Source organism: Chlamydotis macqueenii, chromosome 6 (genome assembly GCF_036417535.1).
Source record: "Chlamydotis macqueenii isolate bChlMac1 chromosome 6, bChlMac1.mat, whole genome shotgun sequence".
NCBI lineage: Eukaryota > Metazoa > Chordata > Aves > Otidiformes > Otididae > Chlamydotis > Chlamydotis macqueenii.
Window position 1 is genome coordinate 20,715,209 of NC_141561.1, and position 15,839 is coordinate 20,731,047.

Sequence of the window (15,839 nt, forward strand, 5' to 3'; positions counted from 1 at the left end):
TACAGTTGCCAAAAAGTTTATAATACTGATCCTTTCTACTTCTGCTTTTATTTCAAGATTTGGAAAAGAGGTACCCGATTCCTTCTTAGAAAACATGGTGTCTGTTTGTACTTACAGTGGGGTCTCGCAAATCTGTAAGAGGACTACGTAGAGAGAGCACTCCCATGGCTGATAACACACCGCTGGATTTCCAGGAGACTATCTCACTGAAAGAAAGAATGGCTATGTACAAGGCTGCTGTGTCTGAGATGGGGAGTAACAACTCCTTTGCTCATGTAAGATGTCAATGGTTCTTTATCTTCTTAGTTCTGCGTTTGCTTTGCCTAGTGACATATCCTACATTATTTATACACACTGACTGATGGAGCACTGTGGGGATCAAAATTTGAAACCTATATTACAAAATCTACTTAGAAAATGTATTGATGCATCAGTCTCTGCCTCTACTGAATGAGACTTTTCACACTTTGGTCATTTGAACAATTTCCTTTAATTCATTGGAAGGACTGTTCTTTTTATTTTTATCTTCTTATTTATCACTGTTGCATGAACTGCATTTATTAGGATCATAGGCTAGAGGCAGATTAGCAACACAGTTATTCTTTCAGCTCATAATGACAAGACCCAGCAGTTTCTGCATTACTAAAAATATTAAGAAATAATAAAATCATATTCAAAAGCACATTAAGTTTAGATTTCTTGCTGTTCAAACTAAAGAATTTGAAATTGCAGCATTTTAAAAGAGCAGCTCTATGAGACAAGGTGTCAAAAAGTATTGTTTTATAATAAAATTATTTTTAAATGGGCATTATATGAAAAAATATTTAGGAAAAAAGCTTTTAAATTTTGTTTTACTCCTCTCTCTACACGTCTATCAATAAGGATTAGGTATTTTACAGTAAAGTTTAATATTAATACCAAATAGTACATAAAGTACTTGGCTAACAGAATTTATAATCTATTAAAATAGTGCAAGTCAACTTCACTACACATATAATTATCAATCAGGAATATCTGAAAATCAGGTCTTCAGATCTCAGCAAGGAAAATCAGCCTCAGTTCTGCAGAAATACTAAGTGGCAAAAAGTGTATTTTTACCATATCTTACAAGCCTACCTAGAAGTTGTAGCTCCGCCTCCCTGTATCAGGAAAGAGAGACGATATGCTGGCACGCATAATGTTAGAATGACAATGGTCTTTGTTTATGCTAAACTTTCAGCACATGGGAAGAACACTTACCTTACTGTAAACTAGTCCAGAGTAACTTCTGTAAATCAGAGAGCATATCTGGCAAAAGATGGACTACAATGCAGCTTTTGCCAGCCAGCATCTTTGTCCATATGCAAGAAGAGCTGTAGAAGATTCCCAGGCTTACTTCCAACTTTGGTCTTGGGATAAGTGCTCAGCAGCAGCTGAAGGGACCTTCTGGGTGCATGGATAGTCCAGAAGGCACACAGTGAAAAAAGCTGCCAGCCATGCTCACTGGAGTCCAGGTGTTTTCCAACCACCAAATTCCTGCTTGCAGAATTCCTTATTTCCTAATTACCTGTGCATATTTGGAGCAGATTCCTGCAGTTCACCTGACTGAGAAGGTTCCAATTCCCTACTCCTGAAATTGGAAACATTGCTGAAATTAGTACTCTTTCTCAAAAAAAAAAAGAACAGAACTGCGTGAAGCCTGACTTAACCTGTGTTGCGCACACAGGAACTACTTTCATTTACAGTCTGGAACTTCTCACAATTTCTTGCTGAAATGGATAGCTGCCTGAAAAAAGGAACTCTATATCCAGTTCCATTAAAGGGAATTAATATGTTTCTTTAAATGACCCATAACTGCATTTACCCCCTCTAAATATCTCCAACCAGCTGGCAAGGTGTGCCTGAAATGTTCATTCACTAAAATAATTGCATTTCACATTCACACATCCATGTAAATATAGAATTGTGCCACCTGCATCACAGGGGGGAAAAAAAAATAAATCTGTTACTCATCAGGTGTAAGCAGTAAACCTAAGTTTACTTAGTAACTTCCATTACAAGGCTATTTCTAATTATTGGGTGGTTTATTTCGTGCATACTGATCAATAAGCTTAAATGCTGAAAGCTTTGTTCTAGTATCATCTCAGAGGTAACACGTAAGGGACAAACTCGAACAGGATAGCCTGAGGATAAGGACACTCTTGTGACTTTCAGCATTGTTGTTAGTGAAGAAAGATCATCTCAAAGGCCTGCCTGAAGCTCTCTGCACATTTTCAAGAATACCTATTGAAAAAAATACAGAGAGGGCCAGGTGGCAACTCGGAATGCAACAGAACTGAGGATAGAGACAAGTAGAAGAGGGAACAAACAAACAAGGATTGCTCTGGAAAGTGATTGCTACTGAAAATCAAGTAGACGGGACCTACTCCTTTTGGCACTAAAGATTCAGGCCAAACATACACATTTTTCCAATATACATTGGCCTTTAGTTCTCCAGATCACAGTATATGGCTCCCATGCAGTGGTCTATGAACTTGCCAGAAACAGTATTTATGATTGTCTATGTTATTCTTGCAAAGACAGAGTATTACATGGCTGAAAATACATGGCTGATCCTTAAAACTACAGAGGAAACCACTGAGTCCTCAGACACTAGTTTAGGCAGAGATGAACATACAGCTACACCAGCAAGATCTATTTCACACAGAAGCATTTAGCAACTAGTATTAAATAAATTCTAGACTGTAAAATTCCAAAAGAACTTCATAATTTGCAGGTCCTAATTTTTAGTTGAAAAGTGAAAGTCCTAAAATGAATCTATGAGATTCAACAGTTAACATTAACAGTACATGTTTTGTATTTTGATGACAGTACCTGAAAAATAACCATCTTATTACTGTATCTATTCTGAATGCTAATGTTAATTAATGTGTACTGTTAAAATAAGTAGAGTTTACAGGTTACATCAATGAAAGTCGCCTATAAGAGATTAGAGGCATAACTGTTTCCAAATTTTCCATTTTAAATTTATAAGTATTATAGCATACTACTTTTTTAAAAATCAGCTCATATAAGTACATTATTAATGTAAATTGAAAACAATTTGCCTTATTTTTGCCTTATTAGACTTCAGAGAAGACCAAGTTCTATACTGTTCCTGGTGGCCTGGCAGCAGTGAGGAAACAGTTTGAGAACGTGACCTCAACACAAAAGACTTTTGCTAAGTACCAGCACAAATCTATACAGGTAACAAAAGCATTTCTAATACTTACAAATGAGGTATGCCCTACTAGATAGCTGAGGAAAAAATATGAGTGCTTGCTTTCCTGAAGAGTTGTCATTATGACTAAGATGTTTCCCTAATGTTCATACTCGTAGAATTTTGTCTTTGAGATATACTACAGGAATCACATTTTTTAAATGAAGATGAACACTCAATATAGGCAATACTAGACTTGCAGCAAATAACTGAGTAAAGCAGATTGCTACCATAGCAGTATCTTATACTGAACCTTGTCTATAAGACCATAATTCATTATCAAGTACCATGGTGATGTTTTGCATATATTGCATTTGATGTGATTTTAAGACATTTCTCTTTCAAAAGGAGTTTCCTGCTTCCATTGAATTAAATCTAATCAACTCCCCTAAACAGATCAAAAATTGCACAGAACAACCCAGATGCTACATAAAAGTAGAAGAAAGCAGCAGCTAAGTGTTATTTTAGATAAAAGGTCTTTATATTTTATTACTTCATTAGCATATACCACGAAAAATTGTTGTAGGGGATAATGATTTTGGACTACGTGAAATTCCATATAATAAAACACATCACACAATCTGTCCTGTGCACTCTCAAAAACAGTAATGGCAAAGTAAATTGCTTAACCATCACCATCCTGCACTTCTTAGAGAGATTTTTTTTTAAGCAATATTACGCTCCAGATTTGTAAAACAGGACACACCAACATTCTGCCATAGGTTCATTTTCATATTAAATAAGTATCATCATATCTACCAGTCATCTCTCATTTCTTACACATTAATACCAATATCAACAATTTCCACGGACAACAAGCAAAACTCCAGTTTGTAAGGGAGAAGACACAGTTTGTTGCAGATGTATTAAAGCATTTTTAACTAAGCAGAAAAATGCCATAGTTGGACATAATTATATTGGAGGATAATCCTGGTAAGAGGAAGTGTCATGCACGTACTTTTCTGATTATGGGGTCCAATGTAGCTCCCACTTATCTGGACGAAGAAACGCAAACTGTGTAGAGAAATTATATTGCTTTCTCTTACTCTGAAACAAATAATTTCATTTATGTGATGTGAAGATGTATTTTTCCTGGCCTAATAGTGACATCTAGCTCTCTGCAAAGCCACTATAATGGTTCCACTTCTTCAAAGATGTGACCTCTAAGTATACTTATCCATGTATTTGTCCTCTGTGGCTAGTTGAGGAGGCTCTCTCAAATCATCAGTAGAAATAGTCATGCTCACAGGAAATAAAATCACTCAGACTATATGGAACAATCTTTAAATTTAGGTTAAATAACTTCCTGCAAGACCATAAAATCCCATTTCTATCTAACGTAACTGCACTCTTATGGAAAATGGGATTATACACTTATGTAGTTGAAAGATTATTCAAGGTCGCTGAATCAATCCCAGGGCAAAACAGAGAAATTATGTAGTTTGAAGACTCCAGATCTGCATAAATTCAGAATATTAATCCAAGCTAAAATAAGGAAGCAACTAATTTTTTAAACAGTAATCTGAATAGATGAACATTTTATTACGTATTCAATTATTGCATAAGGAGTGCATGGCTTTTCATCAAATACGCAAAAAATGTTATCTTTGTTTTTCTCAGGCAGCAGCCATCATAGACCTCTTCATTGTAAGGGAGATTGGTTCCTTGTGAAAGGTGCCATTTTACCAGTAGGATGCACTAAACTCTTGTCTAGAACGGTGAGCAGCAACGAGAATTGATCACAGAATTACTGTGTGCTCACAAACTCAGCCAGAGCTTGTTTAGAGATCTGGTCTTTAATTTGACCACTGGCATCATGAGCACCTTTTATCAACATCCACCAAGCTGAGAAGAGGTCATGAGCTTCAGTGTTATTGTTCTGCAAATGCCAGCCTGGAGCGATTCGCAACACCAGCTCAGCAAGTAGCTGCCTAGACAAAGTCTCACTATCCAGTGCTAGGCAGAAGCTATTCCTGGCAAGTGAGCTGAACCTCCTACATAGGAAGGATGAGCAGAATATATTGAAAATATTGGATATTCACTCAACCGTATAGTATTGTGTGTCAGGAATGACACAGGTATAGTTACATCTCCTCCATCGAGGGTCATTCCAGACAGATTTTCTAAGATTGCTAGTGTAGCAATTGCCAATTTTCTAGTGATTGCAGAGGATAAGATTGAATAACAGGTCAGCGTTAGTGAATGGTGAAAAATTACCTTTTAAGAAAATCTTCTATATAGTGCCCGAAACACACAAGTATATACATACGACTAAGCAAGGCCAACAAGTCATAGAGATGAAACACTGATAAGAAGTTCTCATAAGAAATTTCTGCAAGACTCTCACAGTACTGATGCACAGATGATACTGTGATAAGAATATAAATAGGTAAAAAGACATAGCTTTGAGGAAGAAATGAAGACCTGCACCAAGTAAATCATCAGTTAGTCATTCTGTTGCTACTAATTTTGTAACTGCTGTGAGCTGTGAGCTTTAGGCTTACAATTTACTTCCACTGCTGCCTAAAGTGAACTGCAAGTTTGTACATACTGATCATTTAGAGCAGTAAGTTCCAAATACCCCAATACATAAACTATATTATAGTAGCTACCCTCCCATAGAGCTTATATGATGACCATAATGTACAGTTCAACTAAAAGCAAGATGCTTCAAATGTGAGCAAGTAAAAGACTTTCTTGTGCTTGGACAAGCTTTTGGGCCATTTGATGCCCTTGAACAATAAACAGATACATATACAGAACTGTATACATGTTTTATGTACTTATGCATATAACATAGCATATGCATTCTGAGCTTCAAAGCAATTTTATTTTTGAAAGGGAAAGTAATGTTTTGTCTGTTGTCAGAGCACAAGGAAACTGCAAAAACATCAACAAAAAATAGCAAACCTTGGTCTAAAATACACAGAACAGTTACTGAAAACTCAAATCTTGGTACATTTTGCAATAAGAATTCTATCTAAATTATTGCAGTGCAGAGGCACTAAAATTGATGTATGGGCCACTAACATATAAAACGTGTGTAGCAATTACAGTTCTCTTCAGTAATAGAATCTGAATGCTTACATAAAAATGCACTCCTCTAACAAAATGTATACAGACTCGTTCTTAGATTTACATCTTTATTTTTTAAATAGTATTGTTTTAGGTTAGAATGACTTATTAGCCATAGACACAACAGGACACTATAGCCCTCTAAGTACCATACAGATACACATGATAAGGCCAGCAGACCCCATAAAGGGTGACTTGAAACAAATGGAAGAGAATGGAGGGTGATGGAAGCCTGAAATAAAAATAAAATTACTGTAAGAAACCATTTGTGAGCTAGCAGCATGCCAACAATCACCCAGCTTACAGTGTTTTCTGAAGCTCACTCATGATATGGCATAGAATAAACAAAAAGTAATTGAAAGGTGATTCTTGGGCTACAGGAACAGCAACCATAATAGTTGTCTTTTGACTCCTGCCACCAAAAATGGCTGAGTTCTCTGTCTATCCTCCTACCCTGCACAGCTGGAGGGGAGCTGTTCCCTCCTGATATCCCAGTGCAGGATCTGGTTGATAAATAACCTTGCTTGATTTAATAATGGCAGGAATTGTGTAGTCCACAGAAACAAATAAAGGGATCAAGTTCCCACAAGCACAACTCTTAACTAGTATTAAATCTAGATCATGATCTTCAGCCACTAGTCTGACACTAGAGGCACAACTTAACCTGCTTAATAAGGTAAGAGTAACCTTATCCCATGCAGACCATCAAAAAATTCTACGGAATATTCTCCAAAATCTATGGGTTCTACAAAACAAGTCACAAACTCTAATTCAATAGACTAAATTAATCCTACCTACAGGATATTCTGTCCTATATCTAACAGCTGGCCATTACATCAGAGGGATGAAATTATAGGTCTTCCTGCTCTCCACTTGTTTGGAATAATAAACAAGCAGCATTTTACCCTCTGTCACCAGGATTTCAATTAGCCATCTTGACAGACACACAAAACATGAGAACCTCCAAGTCCCTCTTCCTCCCTGCATTCCCGGAACAAGGCCATGTAATTATATTGTCAAAATCTGGTCCATAATGGTTAGGCTGCATTTTAGACAACCATAGTTGTCACATTAAACAATTATAATCTTGTGCAATATGGCAACTACTTCATAAGCAGTTCCAAAGTTATAGCAATAAAGCAGTAGTGACATTCAGATTAGATTCGCTTGCTGACTACATTAAGCCTAAATATATTCCTTTTAATACCCCATACCATTCAAAGGACACATAATTACTATCATGAACATATTTCGTGTCTTACGAATGAGCTTTTCCAGTAATGAGAATTTGACTTACATATCTAAAACATGTACATTGGAACAGATGATCATATCTTCAATGAAAAAGCACATATATGCATAAATGTATTGAAAAGTGTATCCATATAAAATGAAAAGGCATATGATACATACATCTACGCAGTCATTATACAGAGAATAGATGGAAAAATTTGCACTTCACTTTCTTTGAACTGCCTTTTCAACTTCGCACAGGGTTAGCTCTATGTCTGCTCATGTTGTGCAGCTCCCTCACAACTGTTACACATACAGAAGCTGCAAGTATAAACCATGCTCTGACTTGCTCTCCTCAAGCCTCACCTCACTTTGACAGTTCAAACTTCACAGTAGATGGGATTAATTTTGATACTGGTAATGCATTAAAGCATTTCCTGGGCCAGTAATCAGAAAATTTATTCTAGCTTTTGTTTGTATGATTTTAATTCATCTTAGAGTTGAAACAGATGATTTGGCAGCACAGAGGTGGAAGAGAATTCCTAAAGCTCATGAAGGGGATGCACATTGTTTTTCTGCCATAGAACCTACAAGCCCTTGCTGCCTCCTGTATGGCAGAAATTATGGGCCAGGCAGCAGATGCTCCCCTATATTAATTCAGCAGAACTGTTAGGGGAGATGCAAGCAGTGTAAGCATTCCTTAGTTTAAAGGTGGAATAAATTGCATGAATATATGCTTTGTCATGGGATGACTAAGGGAGAAGCTAATTTCTTGCCCCACAATTAGCTGGATTTCAAGGCGGTGCCAGGATTTGAGATGCAGGAGGGTTACAGCTCTTTGTTGCAGTAGATGTACAGCAGCAATCTTGGAAACACAGTGCTGGCTGCATTCACATTACATTGAATATGTGGGAAGGTCTCGCTGGAGGGACCAGAAGCTCCTTTCATTTGAAAGCTTATTATCAGTAGAAACTAATAGGGAAGCTTCCTTCTCACGAAGGAAGAAAATTTAATTTGACATGAGTGAAATTATTTCTTAGATGTCTCTGTGTGCATGCTAGTGTGCAAGAGAGAGGAAGCACAGAGCTGATATCTTAATTTCAATCCTTAGGATTTACTTCTTCTAATCACTAGATCTCAAAGTACTTCATGGACACAGATAACATGATGTAACACAGGTTCTGTAGCAGGCTTTAAATAAGAAAACAAATCACTGCTAGAATCTGGACTTGAACTAAACATAGATAACCTCAGAAGTTAGTTTGCACAGACATCTCAGTGATTTAAACACTCAATGATATGCACTATTAGATTGCACTTGTCAGACTTGTAGGTACAATACTTGTATGTAGTATAGGATCTTCTGGTTAGCCTATGGGTCATAATTTTCACAACTGCAATTCAGCATTATTTTTGCATCAGAAGAGCTGTATAAAGCATTTGCAGGAAATCAGCATCTCTTATATAGACATATTATTATATTTCCTTTCACAAAGTTGCATTAGCCACGTGCCCACCTATAGGTAAAAGTTGATGGCACTGCACGTGAAGCCAGAATCAGTTGTCTTAGTCACCTTTGATCCCTTCCAGTCTAATTACACATTGTACGTATTCATGCAGCTTTCCTATCTGCTGGTCAGAATGTGGCTGCAGTAACAGAAATGACTTGACATCTTCTCTGTTATAAAAAAGCCTGTTCCAATTTTTATGGCAGCAAATATCAATCAGAACAACAGTACTCTGCTGTAAAATGACTGTTCTAGTTACATCACTTACATTAGAATTTACTTGTGAAAGCTCTTCATAGGGGAAAAAAAAAAACCCCTCAATTTACTATTAGCTGTTAATGTGTGATTATTTTTATTTGTCTTTAGGAAACGTCAAGTAGCAGTCAGCACACAGTATCAAGCAGCACCAGAGAAGCTGAGTGCAATGAAATGACCTCCAAAGAAAGTCAAATGGAAGCCTCTCAAACACAAGAGGTAACTGTATCAATTAATAATTATGTCATTGGGCAATTATACTGATACATACCTGCTTTGCTTCTCTTCCTCCTTTATGACTTCATACAGCAAGATCTGGATGTTCTGCTCATAGCCTCCCTCATTAGGCAGTGCCTAATAATTTTTAAAGGTGTTTTTATTAAGTGTTTTTAATTATTGTTTTAACATGGTAATTAATTAGGTGTTCATATTTTTCTTTGATGTAACATTTTAAACACAGTTGCAGAAGTATGGAAAATTATTACATATTGCACTAAATCCTGTAGTAAAGTGAAGGTTTGTGCACAGGTTTCTCCCCGCGAGCAAGTTACTCATGAGATAAAAATGGCTTCTACATTCATTCAGGACACTGATGGAACAGGTAAGAAGTGGCGTGAGAATAAGATTCACAAATGAGCAATAGCAAATATCTTTACTCACACAAATGTACTGCTTTTAGAATACAAACATGAAAATGTGCCTTGCTCCAAATTCTCAGCAAAGCACATTCATTGACTTCAATGGGACTTAAGAAACGAGTTTTAAATTTGGTATGGACAGATAGCTTTTGCAAAAGGAGGTGGTTTTAAATATGTGCTCAGTTGCTTAAAAGGACTAAGGACTTAAAGAATTGTCTAAAAACACAGGCAAACACAAGCCCATGTATATATAAAATTGTAGATGAGAAAGGTTCAATTTATAGCTGAACTGAATAGCCCTGCAGAATATGACTACAGTGTTAAGACACTACTGCTGCTGCAGTTTAGTCCTGGTATTAGAATTCATGCATTATATTCTCCCACAGACCCCAGTCAGCCTTTAGCCCTGCCACACCACTCAAGTATGGCAAAACAGTAGGTGATAACATGTCCCTCAACAACTATTCTGTCATTCTCTATATGGATTTCTGTTCATGATAAGTGACTCTCTAGACTTCTGCAAGCCTAAGTACAATTTTTCTAATGTAATAATGTTTTATAGTTCAATGATAAAGTCAATTTCTGATAAAGTCAATTTCAGAAAATGCAGGGTGGAGGAAAAACTACCTTTTTATTCTTCTTCCCATTGCAGTAATCAATGCTGCTCAGAACGAAGAGCTCCCAAAGACTGTAACACAGATTTTAAAACAGCAGTCTGAAAGGACAGCTCAGGAAAAGTCAGTTTACTCTGCCAGAGAGACTGCAACACCTGCAAAAGTAGTAAAGGTCTGTGCTTTTAATAAAAGAGATCTTTCTTTATGCAAATTAGAAGCCATGAAGTTAAGACATTGGTCTGTCATGCAGCCTGACTTTCTAATTTGACTAATTGTGATTAAAAATGTAACCCATGGAAGTGGTGGAAATATATGGACTTTAGGAACTAAGTGCACATAACGTAATATGAAGTATGTTAGAAGGCTCAGCAAGTACTTACAGTACATGACAAACAATTAAAAGTAGACCTTTATAAAAACTTCAGCATTCCTGTCTTCCTCTGCTGAGTAGTCTCTTTCCTTGTTTTGAATCTGTAAATATGTATAATTTCTATCACCACAGATTCTCAGAAGCATAGAAAATGTCACTTTGAGAAGAAATTAAAATGAGCACAAAGCCACAGCATAACTTCACATTATGCTTAAAATGCAAAGTCTGCATTTGTTGCAGCAAAAACTCCAAGACTGCTCAATCATCATTTTGCATTTTGTATGAATTCCACGTTTCTTTTCACATATATTCTATGGTGCAAATACCACAACTCTTGGTTCAAAAGATTTGGTTTGTGCATTCTCAGCAACAGTTAATGGATTGTGTCTTTCCAGATCTTATAATCCTATTGCTTGGATTCTTGCAGAACTAGCTTTTGTGAAGAATAGAAAAAATGTTTTATATGTTACTATACTTTAAAAAACAAAACAAAACAAAACACTTATGTTCCATGAGTTGGAAAATAGTTAGTTAGTTAGTTCATCTACTGCTACTGCTTCAGCAAGCAGACTACAGGAAAATTCTACACCAAGGAAAAAAAACAGGATGGAACTTCTACTTCTGCAATGATTTACTCCAGGTCCCACGAACATGGAAGCACAGAAAAGTTTTCCACTACTTATGCAAAAGCTCCATTGGAAATGACAGCAACTTCCCAGGCCACTGAATTGTCCAGCTCTCCAACAAAGCCTCCACAGATCTGTGCCCAAACCAATACAATTTATATGAACTAAGACATTAGCAATACAGAAATTAAGACAGAAAAGCAGCATGCATTTTTCCAAGCCTGAAAGAATGCCCATTATTTCCTTCTACCCCTTATTGGTACAAAATAAACCTCCTATTCACACTTTTTACTTTACAGAGAACTAGTTTCCTTTATAGTTATTTCATAAAAGAAAGGATTTTATATAGTTAGCCAATATAATTGTAGCTAACTCAATCTTAAAAATTAACTGAAGGAAGTCTCAGATCTGAAAATGAAAATTATAAAAATCATAATTATGTCCATAGCATATCTGGACCATTTGAGTGTACAGTCTGCAGGTTACCACAGAAGTGGAACACCTTGATGTGCTTTTGCCATGATTAAGCAAAATTTCCTCATCAAAATTCCAAACATTTGCCCCCCATTTACTGATCTCTCAATCACATTGTAGATTCAAAGATTATACACATATTATACTCAATTCCACTTATGCGAGTAAACCTTTTATCATTCTATCTCATTCCACAAAATAAATAGTTACTACAAATAAATGGGAAATACTGTACCTGGTGTAGTGAAGTGAATAGTCCTTTCAAATGTATGTATTTCTGAAAAGGAAAAGGTGACTATTTTTTCACTTTCTAAGTATTAATATTAGTTGAACAAAAATAAAGCCCTCAAATTGACAGCTGAGATATCAGTTAAGAGATAAAGACAATTAAAGTTTTAACAAAACATATGGGCTGATACAGTTAAAATAAATCATAATATGAGGCTTAAACTAACTCGTAACTTTTTAATATGTGGTTCTAGAAACTACAGATTCAGGAAAATGAAACGTGCAGACTCTGTCAACAGAGAGTTTACCCAATGGAATGCCTAGTTGCCGACAAGCAGAATTTTCATAAATCATGTTTCCGATGTCACCACTGTGGCAGTCAATTAAGGTAAGAAATAACTGCATGTTCACTTACAGAACTCTGCATTTGAATATAAAAACAATCGGTGAAATTATTTTCAACTGGGCTATTCAGCCTGTAGGATGTTGGGTTGACAGGGAAGTAACCTGGGTTCCGCTTTTCTTCTCTGCTATTGACATCTGCACTGTGACATGGAACAAGTCATTTAAATTCTCTAAGGAACTGCTTCATTCCAGTACCTTCCAAATTATTCTGCATATTATTTCCTACTGACTGTTCCAGACCTTCAGGAGAGCTCATGAACAGGAAGCAGCAGACACAGAAACTTGGGTGCAATTTAAGAAATCTGAACACGGACCAAATTTTCTCTCACTTTTCCTTATCCATAAAATGAATGATGATGGTTCTTTACATTAGCAAACCAGTCTTGTAACCTTTATAAGAAATGCAGTATTTATTGCTGTATCAGACTGCAAAGCCTAACAGTTCTGATTTTAACACCTTTGAAGTTAGTTACACACATTTCCTTTAGGAACAGAATCCAAATATAATTAAACACAAATTTATATAATTTGCACAAAGGCTAAAGAAAATTGGCACTGTATTTTCTCCATCTATTTTGTAGAAAAAAAAAAAAAAAAGAGGCTTCAGTCTTTCATATGATGAAGAAAAAGGCCCTAACAACCCCAAAGTGCTGTGGAACATTCCTATTTGAAGCTTATGCAAGAATTGAATATGTTCTTTCTTAAACCACAAAGCATTACTCTTCTCCTTCATTTTAACTTCAAAATTGTACAGGAATTTGCAATTAAAGGTTTTAGATACTCTGTGTGTGGTCAGAATTGGCCAATACATTGAATTTACTCTCTTTTTGCTCTTCCTTTCTTCATGTATACTGTCATGTACAGGTACTTGAAATACCAAGTAAACTGTAAAATTCATGCTATATTTATGATATGTAAAAGTATAAAACATTTTCTTCCATTTGGCAGCTTGGGAAATTATGCATCTCTCCATGGAAAAATATACTGTAAACCTCATTTTAAGCAACTTTTCAAATCAAGAGGAAATTATGATGAAGGTTTTGGACACAAGCAGCATAAAGAATTATGGAATTCTAAAGATCAATGTAGCTCACTTAGCAATATTCATCCTGAAGAAACAAATCCCATTAATAGTATACCTGTTGATTCTAAACCAATTACAGAAATTGATCAAGACTTGTACTCAGGTACTGAAAATATTCATCCTGATATTCTGGATAATAATTTGAGAAAATCTACAGAAAGACGTAAATTAAATATGACATGGCCGCCTTCAACAGATGATGCAACACCTAAGAAAACATTTTCTATTGAAGAAGTGGCTAAAGTAAATAAGCCAAAGTGGCCCCCAGAAGGTTTTGCTCAAGAATATTCTAGTTTACATAAAAATAAACCTCTGGGCAATAAAAAGGATCCTCAGAAAATAAATGCTGCAAGAGAGCAAAATAAAAATGACACTGCAAATGCAGAAGAAAATCAACACTCATCCTTTAGCTCTCTGTCTGAAAACGAAGCTACAAACATCTGTAAAGCAAAGAAAAATGAAGCAGGCAATAAGGGAAAAGATGAGGAAGCTGGGACCGTGCAAGACAAGCTGAATAAGATAGGAGGATCACAGAACAGGGAGGAAAGCGGAAAAGATATTAATGAAGGTGATAATGTGATTGTGCATAGCATTGGGAAGGAGCGAGAGAAAAAAAATAATGAAATTGATGATTCAGAAGTTGTACAGGTTACTAACATTGATGATGTAACAGTACAAAAGAATCAAACAATTCAGCTTGAATAACAATAATGCCACTTTTTCACATCTAAACATTTGTAGGCAGGAAACAATTCTCTCAGCTACCTCTAAGCCAATGACAACATTAAGCCATGCAATTTGGAGTGTATCGCAGCATGCCTTCACAAAGCTGGAAAATCGGTCTGGAAATGAAGAAATATTTGAGATGTATGAATCTCATGAGAGCTGTTCTAGCAATACTGTAACTATTTCATGGGATGAACAGAACTCAAAAGATGAACACGCTGTCACCTCTAACAGTCTTGCTCAATTTAATAAAGATGCCACTTGTTAGAAGTCTCATACTAACAGCACGTTAGTTTTAAAGGAGGCAACTAAAAAAAACATTCCCTGTTGATACTGAGTTGATATGCATTGGAGAAAAATAAAAATATTAAAAATTTAAATACTATTTTACCTGATACTCTGAAAACATCTTTCCTTAAAAAAGACAACCTGGTTTTACAGTGTGGTCTAATAGACTCTGTAGACATAACTAAAAAGTCCTGCAGCTCATATTCAGAAGAACATGGGAATTATGATACAGAACTGAATGGTATTAACACCTGTCAAGAACGTGAAATAATCAAAGTGTCAAAGAATGACATAAACACAAGCTTAGATTTACTGAGCTCAAGATATACAGCTGTTCCATCATTCCAAGGTGGGAAAGTCAAGTTCAAACAGCTCACTGCAGAGGAACAAATTAAAAGGAATAGACTCTATAATGAAAATGAATAAAACATCTAAGTGATCAGCTACGTCTGTCACTCATTATAAAGTAAGTCATAAATAGGTATTACTTCATTTCAGTTATTTTATAGTCCTTCTTGAAGAATTTAATATTCAGAGATTACATATGAAAATTTGTACTATATACTGTCATTTACTTGGACTTTATTTACTTAGTTTATATTTAAGGCAATGAAGATGCATAAAATAGATTTTTTTCAGTCTGCATTTTAAACAACTTGTCTCTCTATGTTCCTGAACATTGCAAGAAATATTTCACTACGTGACTGTCCTGCAGAAACATAATAATTCAATTTTACTGTTTATCATTTGTAACAAATACAGATGTAAAGCAGAAAACAAGAAAAAATATTTACGAAGCTGTTTTCTTACATATTGTTAATATTGTAACTGAGCTGTTGCTACACGACACATTATGTACATTTGTTGTGTTAGCTCGTACTAGAGGATTTGGGCTTTGGTTGGGGTTTTTGGTTTCGGGGGTTTTGTTTTTTTTTTCCCCCCAATATCATGCAGTACTTAGTTTGAAATGGACTCATTATTGAATAGTAACCACAACTGGTTGGTGAATAGTACTGCTTTGCTATATTCATAGAGCTGCTACTATGGCATTACACTGCATGACAGAAAAAAAAAGGT

At 35.8% G+C, this 15,839-nt stretch overlaps 1 protein-coding gene across 1 annotated transcript; it reads left to right on the forward strand.

Moving 5' to 3' along the window:
• Positions 1-208: 208 nt before the first annotated feature.
• Positions 209-15,188, forward strand: XIRP2 (xin actin binding repeat containing 2). Its single transcript, XM_086750589.1, has 9 exons — positions 209-275; positions 3,106-3,225; positions 9,421-9,528; positions 9,838-9,910; positions 10,600-10,733; positions 12,514-12,647; positions 13,613-14,019; positions 14,134-14,420; positions 14,829-15,188. Exons 1-9 carry the CDS (start codon positions 219-221, stop codon positions 15,186-15,188), a joined length of 1,680 nt encoding a protein of 559 aa, XP_086606715.1. The 5' UTR covers positions 209-218.
• The last annotated feature ends 651 nt before the right edge of the window (positions 15,189-15,839 follow it).